Raw genomic sequence first — 26,773 nt, 5'->3', positions numbered from 1 at the left:
TATGAATTTTTCAACAGTTTGATTAGAAATATTTTTTTTTCGTTCACTCTATAGAGTTTTAACATAGAAAACGTGATGTGTGTAACAAAAGCAACATCGTAGTCGTCTATACTCACACTGTTAAAAATTTTCACCTTCAATCTACGAAGTACACTGTTTACAAATAATCCAGGGATCTTCTTAAGTTTACAGATGCTGTGTTTATTTACTTTGAACATAAATCCAAAACAATATTCTTGGTACCTATATTAACAAACCTATCGAAAACATGTTAAGACAATTCTGGTTTTGTCCACGTGTTAGTTTATCTTTTTTTAGAACGAAACATACATATCGGAAATAAAAAATGCAATGTATTTTCTAAGAAGATCTAGTTTTTTGAAATTACGAAAAACTCTTTGTTTATTTGAGGGTAATTCTTCTTTTAAAAGTCAACACATTTACTGTAATGTCTAACAGTACATAAGGTCTTCGTCATTGAAAGTTTTCGGAACGCTTCACATCATCAGATTAAGGAGAAGTCAGAAACGCAAGAAGTGTAAATTCGGCTGATACGTTTTTTTTTTTTTTTTTTTTTTTTTCCGTTATGCGAAGTTTATTTACGGGTGTTTGAAGAAAGTCGTTATTGAACGTTTTGCGTCTTGCGTGTGGTTTATAAACCCGGATAGGCGCGAAGGGGAACTTGCTAAGCCGACAGGCGGGACCTGCCTTCTTCTTGTAGCCGGGATTTGTGGAGCGTCGAACGAACACCCCCCCCCCCCCCCTCACCCGTCATCCACCAAATTCCTACTCACTCGTACCGATGTCCCAGGACAATGGCGGGCTAATGCACCGGCCCGGTCCGGAAGTCCGTGTTCAAATTCCTCAGACGGATTTTTTTTTTTTTTTTTTTTTTAATTCTTCGCGTCAAAGTATATTTATGGGAGTGGCGAAAAGATAAAGAAGGTTCCGGGAATTTCCAGGATACCACACAAGCTTTTACGTATATTAAAACCACATTTTCCATGTGACATTTTGAGTTCACCTTACGAAATCGCAAGCAGGTGTACCAGAAAAATAGATCGAAAGTTTTTTTTAAAAAAATTGATAATGCAAGCTTATCTGTACTTCGATCTCAGAGTCATAAGCTTTGTTTTATTTTTTATTTGCCTTTGAAATCTCGTCAACAACAAGATCGTAAAGGCGGTAACCCGCCACAAGAAAGGACAGGACCACGAAACGTATACCTAACTAGGATACCTGCGCATTGTAAAATGAATAATACGAAGAAGTTATGGCAGACTTGTGTTTATGAGTGTTTTTTTCCCTCCCTTCATACCTACGATAACATTTTCGTACTTTTTTTCCTTCTATGGCAGGGTTCTATTTGAAACGCAAACTGCGGTTTTGTTTGAAAGCTATTTTTTTTAATGGCTGAATGACGCATAATACACTGTTATAAATTACTGTAAATTTACGGCCTTTCAAAAAAAAATTTAACTGTAACGTACATTTGTTCGTAATATCAAATAACTGAATCTTCGTAGAAACTAATTCGTACTGCGACTTTCGAGTTGATGGTTCGTTCTAAACAAAGGTAGAAAAAGGGAGAGTGTTCTTGCTGGAGACTTAACAATTTTTTTAATGTTTTTTTAAAATACCAAAAATATTATTTTGGATTCATATTCAAAGTAGGTTAACTCAGCGTCTGTAAGTTTACGAAGACAGCCGTGAATTTACGAAGTTTCATGGAAAATATTAAACCGGCCTTCTTCGTAATCTGAAGGGGAAAATTTTTATCTGTGTAGCATTCCAAGTGTTAAATCTTGTCTTGGCGTACAGTGAAGTATTCATGTAGACAGGGCTCTTAATGACATGTCGCTTTTAAACGCATCTCTTCGAACTTTTATGAAGACTTTTACCGTACAGCGTGCCACCAAAGGACGTAGAGTTGGGACATGAAGGCTGCTCCAAAAGACGTAGAGCTGAGACATTAAGGGTGGTCCGAAAGACGTAGAGCGGGGACATTAAGGCTGGTCCAAAATACGTAGAGCTGGGACATTAAGGCTGGTCCAAAATACGTAGAGCTGGGACATTAAGGCTGGCCCAAAAGACGTAGAGCTGGGACATTAAGGCTGGTTCAAAAGACGTAGGGCTGGGACATTAAGGCTGGTCCAAAATACGTAGAGCTGGGACATTAAGGCTGGTCCAAAATACGTAAAGCTGGGACATAAAGGCTGGTCCATAATACGTAGAGCTGGGACATTAAGGCTGGTCCAAAATACGTAGATCTGGGACATAAAGGCTGGTTCAAAAGACGTAGAGCTGAAATATTAAGGCTGGTCCAAAATACGTAGAGCTAGGATATTAAGGCTGGTTTCCCTATTTAAAAAAAAAAACAACATAATCGAATGAATCGCAGGTCATGCGCACAATGTGCACATGGTTCACAATTGAAATCTTACTGTTAATTTCATCCAGTGAAATTTCACGATGTATCCGACATCTGTTGGCAGTGTTAGCAATTAACTATATCAACTACCAATCGATTATCCCGTCACATCTGACCAGCAATTTGCGAGCACATTTTTTTTCAACAAACTCGTAAATAAATAATGGTTGTTAAAAATTTTAGTTAACCATTTTAACCACGACTACTGACTTATAAATAATATCGTTAATTAATTTTTAAAGCAGGAATTACACCTGAGTATTGTATAATCTCGACAAATTCTTCCCACAATAATATTGGTAAATATAAACAGTTCTCTAGTCCCGTCAAAATGGCTTCCTACACCACTCTCAATGGCAGTTTCAGCATGCGTCCATAACAGAAATTAAATATATTATTTTCCTTCCATGCACACGACCTGGCTTCCATGCTATTGTGAATCAGTATGTTCAAAAACATGGCGTTCAAATCTTGTACGCACGACCGACTGTTACTGTTATTGTTATATTATTTTCAGTTGTTCACCCAGCTTTAGGCCTGACCTCACTTGTCAAGTTTGTTTATTTCTTCATTTTCTCTTCGTTGCTGTTTTTTGACATCTCTTAAAATAAATTCTGACACGATGCTTCCTTTCCATTTGTAGTTCTGTCAGCAATATTTCCAACAGATGTTCACTTAATGTAATGTAATGGGTAAAGACCTGAAAAATTCGCGGATTCATTCGGTGATAGGCTAGAATTCAAACACATATATCTCTTAGATAATTTTTATATTGGCTTACTGTTCATCTGGACGAATCTCAACCAGTTATAAACCCTCAACCAAAGAAGGATCGAATCACAGACAAACCAGCTGAGACGACTCACAAGTCGGCAGCCAATGAACTTGCGTTATTTGCCCGAGTGTACAGGGGTATGTGCAGTCCATCCTGAAGACCATCGAAACCGCGAAGTTTGCAGGTCTCTAGTAATGGGTGCAAGAAGTCGTGCAGGCAAAAATAATTACGAACACTTACGTGACCTTAACGACCGTTACATTGCACTCAGCAGATATATGTTGGAAATATTTGTGAGAGACCAAACAATTCCAAGAGAGGTATTGTTTAAAATTTCAGAAATGGCTTTCAAATAATAACAATAATGAAAATTTAAAAAAAAATTAATTCAAGATGGCGTGTGAGACCGAGCTTTAATAATTATTGGTAAAATTTAAAAAACCGTTTAAATTACATCTACCGAAAAAAGTTTCCTACGTAGGCAGCGTTTTTATGGCCACACTGAAGGGTAATAATTTTTTTTAATGCATCCTGTCTAAAAAGTGTTTTTTTTTCTATATCATCGAAGTTTGCAAATATATTAGAGTAGTAATTTTGCAAAAAAATATATTTGTAAACTGTATTATGGACTACCTATAGCCGCCAGGGTGTTTGTTTCATGAATTTCCATGGCACTGAACGTGAATGTTGTGAATGAAATAAATAAAATAATTTAACAAATTTGGTGTTGTTTTTAATTTTTTTACGTGAATTCTATGAACTTCTTATTGGCAGTCGGTCGGGTGGCCACGCCAGAAAATTGCGACGCCCAAAACATGTACTGTGAAGACGCTATAATTAGGGACCGGAAAAATTCGCGGGTTCAATGACATGTAGGATGAACTCCATAGTTCTACGTACACTCGGTCAAATGCCACCCACTCATTGGTTGCTGTCTTGTGAGACGACCCGACGTAGCAGTCTGTGATTCGATAAAGCTTCAGTTGGGTGTTTCTCATTGGCCCAGAGTCATCCAGGTGAGTTGTGAGCCAATAGCAGAGGCAGCACAGAGGTATAACTATTCGTATTTTAGCTTATCGCGAAATGAACTCGCAAATTTTTCCGGTCTCTATGGCTATAATTTATAAACAAAAAATGTTAGGAAATTAAATAAAATTACATTATATAAATCATTTTGGCATCTAACAATGAACAAACACTTCTTATACACTGATATAAAATAAACGAATAATAATTTACGGTGGCCAGACACTTAAAGCCTTCTTTGATGCCTCGCGAGGTAGACGTCTGAGACTCGCTCGAGCCTTTGAATATATATACTGTATAGAAGTCGCGAGTGGATAGGATTTACTCTACGTTTTTCAGAAGCGTATAATGAGCAGCTTGGGAACTTCACCGCTGCAGTGCGCTGCCGTAACGTCCTGTATCGTCTTAGTTGTTATTTATACGTTAGAGCGCAGCACTATCGTCCGCTGTCATTCCCCGCACCCCTCATCCATCATTCACTGCAGCTCAACGTCGTTCAACAGGAGGGGGAAGGGGTGTCTGAAGAGTTCGACACTTGTCCGCTAGGGACCACCACAAGTCGATGCCCTAGAGATGGTGGCGATTGCGGCGGTGAATTAACCAACTACCTCTAAACCGTATTAGAATTTTTAACCTGGGCTGGCGACTTCTATACAGTATATATATTCAAAGCTCGAGCGCAAATATCGCACCTCGATTGGGGGATCGTTTTGCCCCACTGGCTCATTTTTCTCGGCTTTTTTTTTTGCCTCATTAGTAGAGACCGGAAAAATTCGCGGATTCATTTCGTGATAGGCCAAAATTCAAACATGTGAACAATTCTGCTGGTTCTGCTATTGGCTCGCAGGTTAACTGGAGCTCTCTGGGCAAATGACAGACTATTGACCAAAGAAGCCTCGAATCACAAGCTACCCAGTGGAGACGCCTCACAAGTTAGCACCCAATGAACACGCGTGTTTGCTTGAGAAGTGCAGAGGATAATGGAGGCTATCCTAGAGGTAATTGAATCCGCGAATTTTTCAGGTCTCTATACTCATTAGAAATCTACGGCACTTCTCTGCATTTTCCATGTGCTTCTGCTCGGGTATATTTGCTTGTTTTTTTTTTCTCCAACATAACGTGTTTTTGCTTAGGAATTGTTTCGATTAATGGCAACAAAATCAAAGTTAAGTTAGTAATTTAATAGTCATTCCATTCAGTCATCACCACTCAGTGCTCACTCACGAGCAACTTGAAATTTAAATCACCCAAATCAGTCTATTACTGTTGGAGTTGCAGCTCTCACTGACTTAAATTCAACGCTCCTCCACAAACTCTCACGACGCCATCACTGCAAATGTTAACCGGATGAGGCATACGTAACGATAACGAGCAAAGTCTGCTGTACTTAGACGTAATTACTTCAGCTATGTATCTTTCATAGTTTACGAGTTTTAAGCCGTGTCGAATCCTCAGCTGAAGTGACTCCCAACCCGAGATTAAATACAGTGTAAACTCGATATAACGACACTTAACGTACTGAGCATTTTTCGACGTTATAGAGAGTGGTCGTTAAATGGAGAGAAATAAAATATATCATTTTACTATTCTATAATAATGTGTATTTACTAATATAGTACACATTTTACACACGAACATTAATATTCATACAAATAACAACACTAATTTGCGTGTAGACTATATTCGGCCGATGTTTTTGCTGCTCCAATATTTTAATTGCATTTTCTTATGTATTTTACTGATATATTGAGATACTGCCGGATCACCTTGATTACATAAAAAGTATTTTTTCTAATAGTTTCGCTGCATGAAGTGCTTAATAAAACTTTTTCGTCAATACAAAAACATTTTCGCTTACTCGCCATGTTTACAGTTCGAAAGTCTAAAAGCAACTGCGAAAATGATAACGTGTAACAACTTGACAAAAGTCTAGTGACCGAGGTAAACATAAGAAAATGCATCATACAAAAACAAAAGACAATATTTCTTATAATCCCCGGTACGTCAGTAGAAGAAAACACGTGCTAGATAATACAACAACAAAACAGCAAACAAAAGAGCATACACACCTGTAGTTCTTATCAACTTCGGCAACTTAGAAAGCACTGCTTTAATGATTTATAATGCCGTATTGTTGTCGTTAAATCGAGTGAGCGTGACGCTATATAGAGTGTATTATTGTATAGGAAACAAGGTAAACTAACCAAAGTCAAGAAAATTCGACGTTTTAAGGAGTTTGTCGTTAAATCGAGTGACGTTATAAAGAGTTTACACTGTGCATTAAATTCCTGTCGGAAATTCATGTGGTATGGATTGGACTCAATGTCTCGTTGAAATCAAGGTCGGTAGAGACGATGAAAGCTGATGAGATGCTGATGAAACTTTTAGTGCCCTTTAAAGCCCACCCGTCTACGTACGCAACGTCTACCACTTGGGAATAATCCGATTCCAGAAAAAAAATTGGTTGTAGGTAAAGTCGGTTTACGGACGATAGTTTAACGTGACAACGTCATAACAAAACATTGATGAAATGATTGCATACTTTTATGAATAACATTGAATCATTTTTATTAAATTATCAGTATTATTTATGGATACAAAGAAGGAGTGAAATTAAATCTACAATTTAATTGATAAATCTATTTTTATTTGCACTCATTAATTCAAATATTTTTATTATTTTAACGAAGAGATTATTTTAACTATAACTTTTATACATGTTTGCTATTTAACTTCTTCCAATCTGTGTTATTCTGTTAAGGATAGGACGATGATAGGAAAAGTAGGAAACGAACGGGAGTTTTTCAAGTTTAATGTGCCTCGAAAAAGTCAAATCGATGGTTGTTCCAATCGAGTGGGAGAGAGATAGATGCGGCGCAAGCGTACAATGAGCGTAAAGGGACACAGCGTAACGGGACAATGTGCGTAACGGGACATTTTTTCGTGCGTGCAGCCGGCGTTCATCGATTTATTAGACGTTGTCACGTCAATAACGTTCCGAACAAGTTGGAGTGTAGTTCGGACGCAAAGGTAGGGACGGCCTCCCTTCTCACCGCGGAGGAAATCGTATTTTGTGGCAACTAGTAGGTCGACTTCCTCTGTCAGGAGCGAGGCGAACTAATAGCACCCCGTCGTCTGAGAAAGACGATTAGTGCTATCCAGTTACGCGTGGAATAACGTCGGACTTTTCATCGTGTCACGTGGTTTTAGCGTCGCTGTAAGCGCCTGTGTAAACAGCCACTATGAAAATAAATTCCACTATTAACGAGCAGCGGTAATCCCCTGGTACATATGAAACTCCGCCACCAGCAAGGGAATGAGAAAGGCGAGAAGGTCGTGTTTATTGCCGCCTTCTTTCACTTTGTAACGTACGGCTGGTGGCGTAAAGAAAGCCGGAATTTATGGCTTAGGCGACATTAGGCTTCGATTTCCCGCTAGGAACAACGTGACGACAAAATCCGTCTCGGAAAAAAAAAAAAGGGCACGATTTTCATTATCTGATCGAAAAATTCCATAGCCTGAAACAAGAATTTTCAAATTGAACAGCCACTTAAAATGCTGAAAACTACATTAACTTCAGTATATGTCCAACTGACTTATGACTATAAAATGAAATGTACCTATGTCTTGGCGGGGATTAACTTACATCACTGATGCTGTGAAAGTTATAAGTTAAAATTGGCGAGAACTTAGAAATAAACTATAGGAAACTTTGATGTGTTTGAAAATAACGAATGTTCACACACACAATCCTATTAGTTTAAAGATAGATAGATATAATCGCTGAAATTTTTTTCAATATTTTTTTTCTAAAGTTGTTGATGAAACAGCTATATTTGCAAACATCTGTCACTTGGTATAAAAAATTACTACGACAGTTGCCATTTTGTTTGCTGTAGGAGAAATTAACTAATGTTAATCACTACTTGATCTTAAAATGCTACCTTTATTAAATATAATGGTACAAAAGTCGATCTAGTTTCAGTCCTTTTAAAAATAACATAGTTTTGTATCGAAAATGAAAGCAGTGCACACGAAAGAAACTGTTGTCACACACATTAATTGAGCATCGACTATACATACATGGCTTACTCAACTGACAACAGCTTTTAGATGCTGGGAGAGACTAATATTATCCCTGGATATTTTTTTTTTTCTCCTTTTCGTAGAACAATGCGTAGGTAAGTTACAAATACTTTCCGTAGGTTTTTCTCATAAAATTATTTCAAGCTCTTTATGGGCTCTTAAGATTGACTTTATATAGCCGTGTGACGTATAACCATATTTTCTCGGCCTTATAACAGAAGTGATTTTTTTTTAAATCCCTGCCAAAGTTTAGCGTGCCGAGATGAATAATCTTTTTCAACAAGCGTCTATAAATAGAGAGGAAGCCTTTGAGTACACAGAAACGAAAGCATGCTGCGCAGAGGTTGTTCCGATATTATCTACTCAGCAACGAGGGGGGAGGGGAAATGATGAAGGAGTGATTAGTCCGGACGGTGATTTTGGTAAAAATTAGGGGATTAGGTTTTTTTTCTTTGAAGTTGTGTTTATCCCCAATTCAAATGAATTTAATTCCTAAATACGTACTTTCCCCATTAGCCAGTCTTCAAATTGCTGGTCATTATCTAGCTTAAAGCTGCTGCCTGTCATATAAAGAACAAAAATTGGGAGATTAAAATGGAAGCGAACTCAGAAATAAATGCTGTACGAAACCTGGATGGATTTTTAAGTAAATCGGTGAAGAATATTCACACGCGCGCGCGTATTGGTTTAAAGTAGCTATAGGAAGATTTTTTTTTAATCTACTGGATTGTTATCTAAAGGTCGCCGTCGTGACAGCTATTTCAAACATGTCATTTGGTGAGGTATATTACTACATCAATAATGTTGGCCGGCTTTCACGGCCATTGTCTGAAGTAAATTGGCTTCTGGGTTGTAGCCGTGTCCTTGGCGAATAGTTGTTCACCGACGTTTCGGTCGACATTTCAGTCGCCATCATCAGGGAGCAGTTACCTCACCTTGTTTGTTGCCAGAGAAATCAATATGATGCACGTCAGTATTGCTCTCTCGCACTGCTGTGGAGCGGAAACAGGCCCGAATGGCTCTATGAACAGTGATGACTAACCCGAGAAGAGCGGGCTATTTCAGCCTGCCAAGGTTTGGACACTGACCCGCCTCGAGGTCGTGGGGTCTCGCCGGGTCGACAGGCACGACGCGACGAACAGCAAAATATCGCGTTATTGTGAACGTTGGGATTTCTTCCACGCGACAAACAAAAATTAACTTCATACTATTAATTATGCAGTCTTTATCAGGGTTTTTCAATCGACTTGTTTCTGAGACAAAAAATTAGTGATATGTTCACTACTACAGTATTTAATCCTTATAGTTAGAGACATGAAAAATTCGCGGATTCATTTCGTGAAATGCTACAATTCAAATAATTGTACCTTAGTGATGCTTCTGCCATTGGTTCACTGTTAATATGGAGTAATGAGGACCAATTAGAGACACTCACTCATAGAAGTGTCGAGACGACTCACAAGTCAGCAGCCAATGAACAGTTGGCATTTGCCCGATTGTGTAGAGGATAGTGGAGTCTATCCTGGAGGTCATTGATTCGTTTAGCGTTATGCTAGGATCCAAACAGCTGTACCTTCATATTACTTCTGTGATTGGCTCACAGTTTATGTCAAGGACTTTGAGCCAGTGAAAAACCTCCAACCAAAGAAGTATCGAATCGGAAGCATTCTCGTTGACAGGTCTCAGAAGTAATTAGCCAATGAGCATGTGTGGCATTTTCCCGAGTATGCAGGGAATCGTGGAGTCTATCCTAGAGATCATTGAACTCACGAATTTTTCCAGTCCCTACTTATAGTCTGTTGGCAGCATCAAGATGGAAAATTTTTTGATGGACATGCGTATCATTGTGAATTTCTCGGCTTGTTGACGGATGGGCGTAGGGCGGACGGACGGGTGACCGATCATTGAGAGTCCAACTATACGTAGAAGTCGTATCTAGTTCCGTGTTACGTCGTATTCGACTATACGTCACACAAGTCAACGAGAAAACACTGCTGTGCGACTTTTATCTGAACACATCGATAACGCAAAATTAACACAAAGAGCCTCGTGTCACATGCTATGTTAGGTTATTGCATTTCCATTGCATTTTTTTTAAAATCTAGGTCAAATTTCTTCGGACGGCTTTACTATACTAACTTTCAATTTGTGTTCTGTCTCGCCAGCTATGTGCTACCTGTCATCTTCTATTTGTTAAAAGTCAGGTAAAAGTTGGTGGTTGAATTATTAACGTGACTAATTCGCGCTCACTCCATGTGGAATTATTTTCTGGATTCCCCGCAGATGGGTATATGAATTATTAAATCTATTCTACAATCTCATTTTCGAAATATTGGCGAGAAACAAGAAAATTCAAAATGACGGATGGAGAAAAACCTTAATGTTTGGTCTCACACGTCTGTAGAATATTTAATACCTTCGTTATTACTAATATTTCAGGACCCAGACTGAAATTGTAAAAATTGGTTGTTCTGTCACAAATATTTTCAACATATATTCATATGCCTATTCACAAAGTGTATTATAATGGATCTAAAAATTCGCGCACGTTTTCGTAATTATTATCACTTGCACGACTTTTTTTACATCCATTATATAAATCATCCATTATATAAATCTTTAATAAGGTGTCTTTAACTAATATATAATTATAACATTAACTTTGCTCTATATTTTAACGAATACTGCCAATTTATTATTTGTACTAACTTATATGGAAATGTTTTATTGTCTGCTTGTGTTTGCCGGTTGCAAAACCAGCTTTAATTAATGCATTCATTGTAATACAATTTGTGTTGAATCAATTTATTAATTCCTTTTATGTTATGATTCTTTTTAAGTGGTTTAGTGTTTGTGTTAGTGTATTTTCTCTATGCATTGTTGTTAGTGTCTTTATTTCTTATTTATTACTTATTTGTCATCTTTTTAACCATTTATGGTAGAAGTGTTTATATTGGTATGTGTGTTTGTACCCATTGCAGCTATTGTATGCCTTGTTTTGTTTCCCTGTATTTTTATTCGTGCACACTTCTAGACTCTTAGGACTGTTTGCGTGCACGATACAATATAAATAAATAAAAATTAAATGAACATTACAGTTTGTGAATATCTGTTGAGAATGTTTTGTGATTGAACTGCTTCAAAGAAGGTATCGTATTAGAATGTTAGAAATATATATATATATATATATATATATATTGACTTGGCGTGTGCAACCCAGACTAAAGGCCCCCGTAGGAATTCCCGTGAGAAGTCAAGGCCAGCAACAAGCCACGAGACAGTTGCTGCGTAGTCAGTTCTAAGTTCCGCGTTCCTTTCAAGTTCCGGCGGTAGGCCTGCACTTCAACAGAATAAAACTGCTTGAAAAGGAACGGAATTTCATTGCAAATTTGTTAATATCTGCTCCACTCGACTCAGCGGTTACTTACAGTTTTCTTTTCAAAGAAAAAAATTTTTTTTCTCTTTACTTTTACATAATATTCCTTCGGAAACCAGTTGCCAAGAAATAGTTTTTCCCTAATACTACAGGAAATATAGCAATGGTTATTTTTGCTCGTATAATATACTTTTTTTGCGATAATACTGAGTATTGACGTGACAACGTCTAATAAATCGATGAACGCCGGCTGCACGCACGATAAAGTGTCCCGTTACGCTCATTGTCCCGTTACGCTGTGTCCCATTACGCTCATTGTACGCTTGCGCCGCCTCTATCTCTCTTCCACTCGATTGGAACAAGCATCGATTTGCCTTTTCGAGGCACATTAAACTTGAAACACTCCCATTCGTTTCCTACTTTTCCTATCATCGTCCTATCCTTAACAGAATAACACAGATTGGAAGAAGTTAAATAGTAAACATGTATAAAATTAATAGTTAAAATAATCTATTCGTTAAATCAATAAACATATTTGAATTAATGAGTGCAAATAAAAGTAAATTTATCAATTAAATTGTAGATTTCATTTCATTCCTTCTTTGTATCCATACAAAATAGTGATAATTCAATAAAAATGATTCAATTTTATTCATAAAAGTATGCAATAATTTCATTAATGTTTTGTTATGACGTTGTCACGTTAAACTATCGTCCGTAAACCGACTTTACAGACAATCAATTTTATTTATTTTTTTTACGAAAATTGGCGCATAAATTTATAACTTATCTAATTTTAATTTTGGATGTGACTCCGGACAGAGAGCGACGAATGTGCACCCCTGTTGGTAGAATGGTGTTTGACCGACACGGGGTTCACAAATTCGAGCACGATATATATATATATATATATATATATATATATATATATATATATATATATACATATATATACACATATTTTTTACCAAAGGAAATATTATCGAATATTTAACGTTTGACTTTATTTTGTTGTACAGTATAATGATAATTTTATGCGTAGTTAACACTGGAAAGCTATTCAGAGAACGGTTACACATAAGTAGGGCCGTGCATATTTCGCGAAAAGATTCCGAGACTAGTTATAAGTTAAAACACTGTAGCACTGTCTGTGTTTCATGATTGGTTGAATTTCTTTCAGGTACATGTCGATTGATGCAACACCAATCACAGTAGTTCAGTGCGAAAGCAAACGCGCCCTGAGTGGCTCAGTCAAACAAGGCAACGACTTCTCTCGCAGGCGGCCGCCAACCACAAGGAAGAAACCGCTGGTGTGAGTATAACTTGTTGCAGTCTAGTAGGCGTTCAGATTTATTCGCGAAAAATGCCTGCCCCTACACATAAGCGTAAGGCCCTCGACAAACACTGAGACAAACGTACGGGAATGGCTAAAATAGAGTTGCTTGTGGATCGTGCGTCAATGCAGAGGCGAGTACCTACAGCATACTCCGCAGTTATTTTTTTTTATCGTAACGAGTACCTATTCTCATCCAGGAATTTAAGGTAATTCCTGATTCATTTTATTTAGTGATGGACCTATTCCCATTCTTCTCGACTCCGAATCTGGGATTCAAATCCTAAACAGTACTTCGAATAAACCCCTCGAATCCGAATATAGGTCGCAAGTATCCAAAACAAAAAATATATATATTAACTATGGTGATGAAATATTTAACTATTTATGTGTTGGTTTTATGAACTAAGTTCCCATAACGAAAACATATTGTAATTTTATTTATATAAATAAATGTTAAAAGTATAATATTTTGTGTAATGTTAAAACGATAAATAAGGAAACCATTTACCTTGTAAACTTCAGAGTTTATCTGTGTGTTTTTTTTAATTTACTTAGCTACTTGTCTCTAATATTTTTCTTCAAATATTTTCCCCCGAATATCGAAAGCTTCTAACACTAAGGATCTGATGGTATTTGAGGTTTTTAATGGCCCATCCCTAAACTTTTACGAAATCATAAAACAACAAAGGTATCCGCGTTATTTCAGTCGCGCTGCAAAATGTTTTAAAAACACGTGTTTTCGGAGGAAATTGCCTAGTTTATACACGAAAGGAAAAAATATAACGTATATATAAACTCAAAACCTTCAACTGGTTGTCGAAAAAATTACGCAATGGTATTGCGTTGAGATTCGTCACACGCTTCAAAAGTAGTAAATTCACGAGATAAACGCATGGAATTCCAGCGCTTCCTTATTTTAAGTAATACCCCTTGTCTTGCTCATGCATATGCATTCCGGTTTGAAAAAATACAAAAGTTTTTTTTGAGAGGGATAGCCTAATACCAGAAATCATCAGATAATTCGTTAAGAATCGTTACGGTTATTTCTTCAAATATATATTCAATTTTTAACGTGATAACGTCTTATATATCGATGAACGCGGGCTGCACGCGTGAAAAAATTGTCACGTCCCGCCTGAGCCGAGCGTGCAAGAAACGACCAACCACCGTGCGAGAAAACCTATAATATCAAACAGGTTAAGGCGTCCTTTTTAACTAATTGTTCGTGATGATATTTAAACAAATTATTTAAATTAAATTTGCAAAAACTGTAAATAATATTGGTAAATTAAAAAGTATGCAAATTTTCATCAATGTTTTCTTATGACTAGGGGCAGGAATTTTTCGCGAAAAACTCTGAATGCCTATTAGACTGCAACAAGGTATACCCGCAACAGCGGCTTCTTCCGTGTGATTGGTGGCCTTCTGCGAGAGAAGTCGTTGCCTTGTTTAACCGAGGAGCCAAACAGAACGTGTTTGCTTCCGCACTGCATGCCTGTGATTGGTGTTGTATAACAATTGACATGCACCTAAAACAAAACACACCCAATCACGAAACACAAGACGATGCTACAGTGTTTTGGCTTTCAGCTAATCTCGGAATCTTTTCACGAAATATGCATGCCCCTACTTATGACTTTATCACGTAAAATTATCGTCCGTAAACCGACTTTACAGACAAACCCACCCCCCCCCCCCCTACTTAAAATAGTTGATGTTGGTTTGGCCTTTGAATATATATAATGTATAGAAGTCGCGAGTGGATAGGATTTACTCTACGTTTTTCAGAAGCGTATAATGAGCAGCTTGGGAACTTCACCGCTGCAGTGCGCTGCCGTAACGCCCTGTATCGTCTTAGATGTTATTTACACGTTAGAGCGCAGCACTGTCGCCCGCTGTCATTCCCCGCACCCCTCATCCATCATTCACTGCAGCTCAAGGTCGTTCAACAGGAGGGGGGAAGGGGTGTCTGAAGAGTTCGACACTTGTCCGCTAGGGACCACCACAAGTCGATGCCCTAGGGATGGTGGCGATTGCGGCGGTGAATTAACCAACTACCTCAAAACCGCATTAGAATTTTTAACCTGGGCTGGCGACTTCTATACAGTATATATATTCAAAGGTTTGGCTGTGGTGATGTTTGTAGCGCCTTCTTTCTCTCCGGATCCGCATCTCTCTGTATCGGGCGGTTCTCGTCACCGTCCTTATGCCGCAGAGGAGAGGAAGCTTGGCCCACGCGACAGACGTCTTCTGCGCACGCTCCGCTCCCCTCCCCTCTCACCCCCCACTCCCTTTAATCTCGTTGTAACCACGCCCCTCCCCTTCCCCTGACAGAAAAAAAAAAGTTCCTTCAGATCTCCACTACCTCTGTTCCCTCCCCGCCGGACCGGCCAGATGTCGCGCCGCGCCGACCGCGCTATAGTACTCGGTGTAGTGACGGGCGACAGGTCGCGCGCGCGCGGGGCTACGCACACGTAGCTACGTCCACGAGAGAACGCGCTATCTCGACGACCACCGACTGCTATTCTCGGTCTGCCGCCAGGGACCTCTGCCAACATAAACACATCTTAACAAAAAAAAAAAGAAAAGAAAGAAACAAAAACGGACCGACGTTTTCTTTCTCTCTCTCTCTCTCTCTCTCTCTCTCTCTCTCTCTCTCTCTCTCTCTCTCGATCGCCCGTCTCGGTTCACGGGGACCAAAAAAAAAAAAAATACGTCCGAGGTCATTCACACCAACTATTGTTCTTTTATTTTTTTTGGCCGTAAAATCGGACCGATTCATCGACGTGCTCATTAGCGTAGTTTTCAATTAGTCTATCGCCGCTTCGGACGCGAGTCTCGTTCTCCCCACCCTCAATCAAGTGGTTATCTCGTTCGGTTAGAAGTTGACGAAGAGGGGGGAAGAAGACGTGGCGGTCAGTGTTATCGATGTGGGTCAACCCGGCGCGGCCAGAGGAGATGGCGGAGCTGTGACGTCACCGCGCGCGGCAAAGGCGGGGTCGGCATGGATGCGGCGCGCCTGCTGCTGGCCACGTGGTCGCTGCTGGCGGCCGCGCGCGCGCACTCAGGTGAGTCATCGGCGCTCTCTCGGAGAGTGTGTGTGTGTGTGTGTGTGTGTGTGTGTGTGTGCTGACTGTCGCACGACCTTGCGCGTGCCAAGTGCTCTCTCTCTCTCTCTCTCTCTCTCTCTCTCTCTCTCTCTCTCTCTCGCCAAACCATTTTTTTTTCTTCTGGAAATTTACACAACCCGTCCTCTTTCGCTCGCAATTTAAAAAGGAACCGATAAAAACATGTGACATTTGTAATGATTTCTTTAAAAATATATTACTTTTAAACTTGTAAAAATAACATCTCTTATTTTTGTATATAAAATTTGTAAATACGAAATCATCAAGTCAAAATGTAACTGTGTTGCGTAAACGTAAAAAAAAATAATAAAAAAATTAGAAGTTATAGCTAGAGACCTGAAAAATTCGCGGATTCAATGACCTCTAGGATAGCCTCCGTTATCCTCTGCATTTCTCAAGCAAACACGCGTGTTCATTGGGTGCTAAAATGTGAGGCGTCTCCAATGGGTAGCTTGTGATTCGAGGCTTCTTTTGTCAATAGTCTGTCATTTGCCCAGAGAGATCCAGTTAAACTGCGAGCCAATAGCAGAACCAGCAGAATTGTTCACTTGTTTCAATTTTAGCCTATCTCGAAATGAATCCGCGAATTTTTCCGGTCTGTAGTTATAGCCAAACTATATTGTGTTTATAGTAAATAGGCTACGTGAACGTGAACCTTATTCTTAACATAGATCCACGGAGTTTAGAACTACTGTTAATTGCCTATCACATGGCTTTTCCACCTAACTTAACCAAGGAGATTTGAGCTGATTTTTAATAATTGATTGTGTTTAGTAAAACCGGAAAATTGTTTTAATTTTGATTATAAACATTAACCAATAATATTTTTCGTTGAACTACGGTAGGTATGATATTTGTTTTCGCAACTTTTTAATTTTTTTCATTCAGCATATAAGTTCTTAGTTGCACATTGTTTACAAAATAAATTTTACAAATTAAATATTCACATTTGAGAAATTACGTTAATTAGTTTTCAAGTTCTAGTTTAAAACAGTTTTTATAGTCTTGTTCTTTTTAAATATAAAAAATAATAATTGTTGTATTGTTATATTGTTATATTCATGGTAACTCTAAAAATGATTTTGAAAAACAATAATTTCTCCTTATTTTTAAAACCTTTTTGCTTAGATATTTTTAGAATTTTGTACAGTCGGGGCATTAGTTACCTATTTAAATGTTTGATCAGCTTAGATATACGTAAATAGCTCCAAACATGCGAAATTTGTGATAATTCATAACATCAGGGTAGACTCCATATTCTTGTTAATAATCAGAATTCCTTTGGCCACTGCTGTCATGCCGTGCCTTCTGTTTGGTTAAACGCAACTGTCTCTCGAATTGCGACGAAGATTTTTTATCGGTAGAGATCTGTAAAATTCGCGATTTCAAATCCCTAAAGGATAGACTCCATGATCCTCTATGCACTCCTGCAAATTAAATCTGCTGATTGGTTACCAACTCGTAACACCTGTTGACTGGAATGATCGCGATTCGCTAATTCTTCTGTTAAAGATTTTTCATTGGCCCATAGTTCTTCAGATAAACTGTGGCCCAATCACTGAAGCAAAATAATGTCAAAAGTATTTGGACTCTATCCTATCGCGAAATGAATCCGCGAATTTTACAGGTCACTACTTATCAGCTTCGCTTCTATTCCATCGGGGCGTGTAAAATAGTCCGTGATCCAACGGGGAGAATTAAAATTATTAGACAAAGAGAGAGAGAGAGAGAGAGAGAGAGAGAGAGAGAGAGAGAGAGGGAAAAGAGAGAGAAGGGAGAGTAAAAAAGGGGGTAGTCTGTAAAGTCGGTTTACGGACGATAATTTTACGTTTTAACATCACATCAATTTTTTTTATTGCTGCTTTTAAAAAGCCCGCCTTAACCTGTTTGATATTGTAGAAGATTTTCTCGCACGGTGGTTGGCCGGTTCTTGCACGCTCGGCTCAGGTGGGACTTGACAATGAGTCATGCTTTTTCGTGCGTGCCGCCGGCGTTCATCGATTTATAAGACGTTATCACTAGAGACCCGACAAATTCGCGGGTTCAATGACCTCCAGAATAGACTCCAATATCCTCTACATACTCGGGCAAATGCCAACTGTTCATTGGCTGCTGACTTGTGAGTCGTCTTGACTGGGTGGCCTGTGATTCGACACTTATATGAGTGAGGGTCTCTAATTGGCCCTCAGTCCTCCAGATTAACAGTGAACCAATGACAGAAGCAGCACTAAGGTATAATTATTTTAATTTTAGCTTAACACGAAATGAACCCGCGAATTTTACGGGTCTCTAGTTATGACGTCAAAAAGAGGGAAATAGGAGTACTGCGAGAACGCACGCCTACTCAATGAACACGCCCATCAAGTTTTCCAGATGCGACCTCATCGGGAAACTAACCCCGATGTCTAGAGACAGGAAAAAAAAAATCACACACTCATTTCGCGACAGGCTAGAATCCAAACTCGTTCACCTTCTTGCTGATTCAGTGATTGGACTACAGTTTACCTGAGGAACTCTGAGCCGATGGGGAACCCTCAACAAAAGAAGTATCGACTCACAGGCATACCAGCTAACAGGTGTCACGAGACAGTGGCCATTGAGCAGGTGGGATCTGTCCGAGTGCATAGAGTGTCTTGGAGTCTATCCTGGAAGTCTTTGAAATCGCGAATTTGATCCAGTACCTACCGATCGCTTTGGTGGGATTTAAATTTTTTATTCTGTTTGTTATATTAAAAAAATATTGGCTCGTTGGTATTTTAATGACTAGAGTCATGATTATTTCATGGATTCATTTCACTCCAGGCTTGACTAAACCTGCCTACACATAATAAAGCATTTCTAGAGTGCTCATTGGTCGATAGCAAGGTCACATCCTCTTTAGGGTCACACGTTATTGGCTAACCACTTCTCCTTCTAGTTCAGGGTCTTCAAGAGCGTGTCAAGTGTACTGTGGTTCGATCGTCAACGTTAAGCAGATGTGTATTCGTGCTTCAAGTCTACATTGCTACACTATGATTTTTTGTAAATCAAACAGAAAAATTAATGTACTTATAATTGCAGATATTTCCAAAATAGTTTATTTAAATGAAAAAAATAAACTGTATCCATACAAAATAGTGTTCGCAGTAATTCTGGGTTCAGATTCTTACCCGAGCATTTATGTTTAGTGTTGTCCCAAAACCAAAAATAGTCATAGCTATTTGTAAATTCATTACTCCGAAACCTCTCGTTTTCTTCTCGTCTTCTTCTGGATCGTCGTGATTCGTCCCCCCACTGCAAGCTCGTAGTTAATTGACTCAAAGTCGCGGAGGATATTGTCGAAATATTGCTAGTCCGATCATCATGGCAATGCAACTGTATACATGTTTGCATCCCACCTTGTGATCAAAATACTACGTGAAATTACCAGGTCTCTATTCATTAGAGCCACGTATATTTTGCGGATTAATTGGGTGGCAAAGCAGACTGTAATAGAAGCACATATACAACTACTTCTCGTTGATAATTGGACTACAGTGATCTTGACACGTCCTTCACCCTGAGCCAATTGCAAACCAGGAGAAGTTGTTACCCAATCACTAGAGACCGGAAAAATTCGCGGATTCATTTCGTGATAGGCTAAAATTGAAACATGTGAACAATTCTGCTGGTTCTGCTATTGGCTCGCATTTTAACTGTATCTCTCTGGGCAAATGACAGACTATTGACCAAAGAAGCCTCGAATCACAAGCTACCTAGTGGAGACGCCTCAGAAGTTAGCATCCAATGAACACGCGTGTTTGCTTGAGAAATGCAGAGGATAATGGAGGCTATCCTAGAGGTCATTGAATCCGCGAATTTTTCAGGTCTCTACCAATCACGTGTAACCGACAAAACTTGTGATCTTATTATCGAGCCACGAGCACTATAGAAATGTTTGATCATGTATACGCGAGTTGAATCCAATCTGTATTTAAATAAATCCACGAAACAATAATGTATTTCCCCCCAAGTGACAATGGGTAAACAGGCATCCTATACAGTCACCTTTTAGTGCCTTGATTTTATATTTTCTGACAAAGCGCTCGCGTTTCTCCTTGTTCTCCAGAAGCGTAGAGAGCGCTGTTGAGACAGTCCCTGCATTTCCCGCGTAGATAGCGCTAAGTGTTATGAATTTAATATTTCGTTCAGTGATTTCGCATGATTCAAATAGCAAATTGTTTGAAGTATAGTTTTAATTGCCAAAGAATTTTAACTTCTATCACGTGTACTGTGTTAAACACGCTCTTTATTTTTTTAACCCACAATCGTCATGTTGAAACACCCAAAACATTGCCAAAATTTTTGCCCGCCAACTTTGATGATGTATGATAAGTAGAGACCGGAAAAATTCGCGAATTCATTTCGCGATAGGCTAAAATACAAATAGTTACACCTCAGTGCTGCCTCTGCTATTGGCTCACAACTCACCTAGATGAATCTGGGCTAATGAGAAACACCCAAAAAAATCTTTATCGATTCACAGGCAGCTACGATGGAACGTCTCACAAGACAGCAGCCAATGAGTGGGTGGCATTTGACCGAGTGCATGTAGAACTATGGAGTTCATCCTGCAGGTCATTTAACCCGCGAATTTTTCCGGTCCCTAATGATAAGTATAAACTGGAATTCACATCGTCATAAACAGTGACTTTCATAAAACATTTTACACGATGCAGACTCTAATATAATAAATATTTGGGATGTCCTGAGAACACAATTTTCTGTACTTTTACAAAAGATCCCTTCGGAAACCAGTTGCCATGAAAGGGTTTGTAATACTACTACAAAGATATTGTAACTTTGTACAGCGTATGGTTATGGTTACTTTTGCACGTATGAAATATGTTTTCCGATATACCTAATGCTGAGTATTTCTTACAATAATTGGCACACAATTTATATATTTTAATTCGTGTTTCATTCAAGTATATATTTATAAATCATGGAAAAGTTAATCGTATATTCAATAATTTGAATTTAATTTGTTTTATTGTGCTTATTATGTGCGCAGTTAATACTGTAAAACTATGCAGGCAACGGTTTACAAATAACTTTAACTATTGTAGGTACTGGGACAACACAAAGCATAAATGCTCGGGTAAGAATCCAAACCCAGTATTACTGCGAACACTATTTTGAAGTGATACAGTTTTTTTTCAAGTAAACGTACAAATTTACAAATATTTAAAAATTTTACATAAAAAAAATTATGTTCCTTTTACAAAAAATAATTAATTATAGTGTAGAGTCCGGAAAAAAACATCGCGGATTGTTTTCGTGTTATGTGAAACGTAAAAAACTAATCCTTTGGGATGCTTCACCTACTGGTTCACTGTCAGTTTGGAATAATCTTGTCCTCTGTCAAATAAGTATCGAGTCACAATTAATCCATTTAAAATTCAGCAGCCAATGAATGACCAGTAGGACGTTTGCCCAAGATCATGGAGTCGATCCCGGAAGCCACAGAACCCGAAAAATTATTTTCCAGTTCGTAAGCATGCGTGGCCACCCCGCGATTTGGAATGCAAGTGATATTTTTTTTTTGAATTTGAGTTTCCAGAGATCACGTGGCTAGGACTCCTTACGCTTGCAATGCTGAGAGGAGAAATTCAAGCCCCGCGAGCGAACAACCGCATCCGGGAAAACATGTTAGGATGCGTGACTAAATTTCCTCATCGATACGTGTCCGGTGCCTCGCCTAGTTTGCACACTTCATAACTTCATGTCCGTGCGAATCAAATGTACCTCTACACAGTGTAATATATATATATATATATATATATATATATATATATATTCTAGTCTGCACTACACGTGCAATGTCTCTACCCCAAGAATGCTACAGAGATAAGACAGGGTCACGAGTAATATAAAGATACTCCGAACAAATAAAATAACCAGTTTAATGGCTTTGCTTACTTTAATTAATTATTCTTCATGGCAATTACATGCCATTATAATATTTCACACTCTTTGACCTCGCAATTAGCGCTAATAAATCTTCATGTATTACCATGCTGGGAAGGAAGACTGTGCATATAAATAACTAATTTTTTTTGAACAGAAAAACAGTTCTTTAAAAAAACGCACGGCTCACTCAACAGCTGTGCGAACTATACTTTATAAAAAAATCATGAAACTACAGAGAATTCTCGTTACGAGTCTGTATGCACTCGATTTCTCTTACAAAAATTAATAAGGTTTTCTTTTGTTTAAGGTTGGATCATTTCCATTTAATTATCTTATATTTAATTTAAACACTATTAATCGTATACACTTTTCAGCTGTTGTTTTGCCTTCACAAAATGTATATGGTTGTATATGTATATAGCCTATGTACATATTTGTATGTATATATATACATATATATACCTATACTGTCATTGATTTTCACAGTTAACCATCAAAATTATATTATTAAAAATTGTTGCGCAAGAAATTGAAAATTTTTACGTCTAAAGGAAAATTATTTGGCTACTTCATGATGTATTTGAATTTATAGCAGAAGAATGTATTAAAAATTATTTTTACATAATATTTTTAAATTCTAAAGATTGTGACGATTTTTAGGAGAATGAAAACTGAAATAAATTAAATTGTATCACGAAACAGCAAATAACAATGCCTTGAATCCTGAAAAATTTCAGATTTTTGACACATTTACTTCTGATTATTCGTACTAAAATTTTTTTACCAGATAACTATGCTACAATTATACAACAAATAGTCTAGTTTTGAATCTGTGAAAGAAATAATTAAAAAAATATTCCAGTTCAGCTGTATTTGGCGAGAGTACAAATAGAATAATGACCTGGAATCGGGGGAAAAAAACCACAAATTAAAATTATGTGTAGAGACCCGAAACATTCGCGGGTTCATATCGTGTTATGCTAAAATTCAAATAATTATATCTTAGTGCTGCTTCTGTCATTGGTTCACTGTTAATCTGGAGGACTGGGGGTCAATTAGAGACCCTCACTCATAGAAGTGTCGAATCACAGGCCACCCAGTCGTGACGACTCACAAGTCAGCAGCCAATGAACAGTTGGCATTCGCCAGAGTGTGTAGAGGATATTGGAGTCTATCCTGGAGGTCACTGAACCCGCAATTTTTCCGGGTCTCTAATGATGTGAAACCAATTTATTAAGGTTCCCGCCCAGTCAACGTGAATTTGTGTTGGTGAGGTGGGATGATAAGTACGACACTCGCTGGTGCTTCTAGCGCGGTGTCGCCTCTAAGCGCAAAGCTCGGAATCGGCGATCAGTCATTCCAGTCGTGTATGAATTTGAGATTTAAGTTATATCATTAAAATTTTATTGAAAATAATTGAATATTAAGGTGCAATGCAAGTACTTTTCAAGAATTTGTACTGAGTGTTTACTGTCTAAACATTATTCTGGAAGCACGTGTTTTTATCAATTTCAACTTTCCTAAACATACAGTTTTAAAACGAAATACGGAAATATAACTACTCGTACAATCTCAGATTATTCTTAAATGCTTTTCGTTAGCGGACACCACTCGGATATGCGGAGCAGTTTTTGAATCACGTGGTTTCTTCGGAAGCTCTGCATACCGTGTGTTTGCCGACTGATGTTACCCACAGACAGAGGTATTCTTGCAAGTCAGGGTGATTTGCGAGCTAAGATATTTAAATACATGTACGTGTGTGTGTGTCGGATAAAACGCGGCAACGTCCACCACTAATTCAACTTGCGGAGAAAAATCTATCGGACTCACTGGATTTTCGAATTCTGAACTTTTTTTTTTGACGTGACGTCTAATATATCGATGAACGCCGGCTGCACGCACGAAAAAAGTGTCCCGTAACACACATTGTCCCGTTACGCTGTGTCCCGTTACGCTCATTGTACGCTTGCGCCGCATCTATCTCTCTTCCACTCGATTGAAACCCCCAGCCTTGTCCATGGTACATATTAGTACCTAGTTTACGTGACCCGGCCGGGAATTAAACCCGGGTCGCCTTGGTGGAGGGCGATCGATCTAACCTCTCGGCCGCCGCGGCCCCAAATATAAAATAGACTTGGAAAAAATATTGGCCAGTCATGAGAGGTCTCATAATCACATCAAAATTTGTCAGTCTTGGCGGGAACTAGCCTTACGTTTGCGTTCGGGTAAAACTATTGACAAAGAAAATGAAAGAATTATCCGAGGTGAAACCGAACATTGGAACCAAGTTCTTAGACGCTTGCTTTGTATTGTCCAATTTTTAGGGAAACAAGGACTGGCCTTTCGAGGAACAAAAGAAACTCTTTTCAGTCCCAACAACGGAATTTTTTTGAAACTTGTAGAATACATTGCCAAATTTGATGTTGGCATAGCTGAACACGTTAGGAGAGTTACTTCTGAAGAGACACGTGTTCATTACTTAAGCAAAAATATTCAAAATGAGTTTATTGGTCTCTTGTCCGCTAAAATCCAAACCATAGATTTTACTTTTTCGAGGCACATTAAACTTGAAACACTCCCATTCGTTTACTACTTTTCCTATCATCGTCCTATCCTTAACAGAATAACAAAGATTGGAAGAAGTTAAATAGCAAACGTGTACAAAAGTTAAAGTTAAAATAATCTCTTCGTTAAAGTAATAAACATATTTTAATTAATGAGTGCAAATAAAAGTAAATTTATCAATTAAATTGTATATTTCATTTCACTCCTTCTTTGTGTCCCTACAAAATTGTGATAATTCAATTAAAATGTTTCAATTTGACTCATAAAATTATGCAATATTTTCATCAATGTTTTGTTATGACGTTGTCACGTTAAACTATCGTCCGTAAACAGACTTTACAGACAACCAATTTTTTTTTCTGTGCACTAATGGACGATGATCCCACTTTGTCGCGTGTTGAAGCGGGGGTGTGAGGGTGTTTAATATACGTGGTGATTTATTTTCACTTACTGTTGAAGAAGAAACGTTCAAAGACATCTTAAACTCAATTCTGTTTCCATAAATTAATTACGATTCCGGGTAGGATACATGCGTGGGTCGAGGCGTTCCAAAAAAAAAATGTAATGTGAGATACCGTCTCATTATATCGCGACCCGAAGCCCGAGCTAGGGACACATCGCTCAGACCAGGAGCATTCAGTTCAGCTGTCGGACCCCCCGGCCAGAACGGGATATTTTGCAGTATTTGCATAATCGCAGGTGGTTCCATAAAATAAACACGTCAAGTGGTGGGAATTGATGAGAGGCTTGATAGGCTTAAAACTCGCCCCAGAGTTGTTTTTTTCTTCTTTCTTTTTTTTAAAAAAATGAAGTCGCTGTCCTAACGGAGATTTAAATCGAGGAATATGAAACTTTATATTAAAAAAAAAAATACCATGGGAAGAAATTCTGTATGACCAGAGGGGGGACTATGTTCGCCATTTTATTGAACAACTTAATTTTTATGACGAACGTAACAAACTCGCTTCCTTGTTCTAGAAACACTCTTTTGAGTGAAATATCGCTCACGGTCGGCTGAACCAGATAATATCTGAGAAATCGCTTTTTATAGTCCAGGACGGAACTTGAAATTCTATTGAACTCCATTAGCGGTCGTTAAAACGTGGTGGAAGCATTCCATAACTTACACTGAACTGTCTTATTGTACATTATTTTTAGTAAAGTATAACTGCATTTTCCCTCCTTCCCACAGTAAAATGTATTAAATACATTTTATTTTTTTAAATATTTTTTTCATTGGTTGAATACATTTATGAAAATAGCGGAAATAAGTAACACGTAGCGAAGCTAAAGTACCGACAGAATCTTCTTGCTGTTAAAAACAGGAAACTATAATTAATTACATTTATTATTAAAAAAAAACATTTTATAAAAAAAGTAAATTAACAGTTTGAAAAAATATATTATTAATCATATTGAAAATAAGATACATATAAAAACCAATAAAATAAACAAGAACCAAAAATATGATTTAAAAATGTGATTTCGTTATCTCAAAAAATTAAATGGTAAAAAGTGTTGGAGAGGGTATAAAGGGGGGAAAAGGGTTTTATGTAGATACCAACTAAAAAATTCCACGCACGTTGCAAATTGGCTCGCTATATTTTTAAATCTTAGTGTTTGGCCCTCGTTATCAGAAGGTTGGCCGCCTATGGTCTGATAATTCTGCGCTTTATTGGCCGGCACGGCGGGACTAACGGCCAACCAGCAGTCTCCGAAGCTAAGCGACGCAATAACCTCGCCTCTTCACGGCATTGGCCAACCTACAGGGAAATTACCCCCTCCCCTCCTTCCCCCCCAATTCCAACACGCTAGCTTTGGCTTCTGTCCGTTAACACTTTCAATCACACTTTGTCAGTTCTAAAGATATACCTAATTTTAAAAGGACAAAGGATATCGACCATTTTAAAGATAAATTAGAACATTCATAGTCGAAATTTAAGTTTCAGGTTGGCTTAAAAATGTTGTTTAAAAGAAATTATTATCAGAGACCGAAAAAATTCAAGGATTAATTTCGTGATAGGCTAAAATTCAAACATGTGAACAATTCTGCTGGTTCTGTTATTGGCTCGCAGGTTAACTGGAGCTCTCTGGGCAAATGACAGACTATTGACCAAAG

The 26,773-nt window shown here is 38.2% G+C and overlaps 1 protein-coding gene across 1 annotated transcript in view; it reads left to right on the top strand.

Moving 5' to 3' along the window:
• Positions 1–15,444: 15,444 nt before the first annotated feature.
• Positions 15,445–26,773, top strand: part of LOC134528641 (A disintegrin and metalloproteinase with thrombospondin motifs 7-like) — a 305,564-nt gene continuing 294,235 nt past the window's right edge. The window contains exon 1 of the mRNA XM_063362439.1: positions 15,445–16,098. Within this exon, the coding sequence (XP_063218509.1) occupies positions 16,035–16,098 (64 nt within the window). The 5' untranslated portion in view covers positions 15,445–16,034. The remainder of the gene's footprint in view (positions 16,099–26,773) is intronic.

The sequence above is a fragment of the Bacillus rossius genome, chromosome 1 (assembly GCF_032445375.1).
Source record: "Bacillus rossius redtenbacheri isolate Brsri chromosome 1, Brsri_v3, whole genome shotgun sequence".
In the NCBI taxonomy this organism is placed as follows: domain Eukaryota; kingdom Metazoa; phylum Arthropoda; class Insecta; order Phasmatodea; family Bacillidae; genus Bacillus; species Bacillus rossius.
This window is presented reverse-complemented; position numbering and strand designations above follow the sequence as displayed.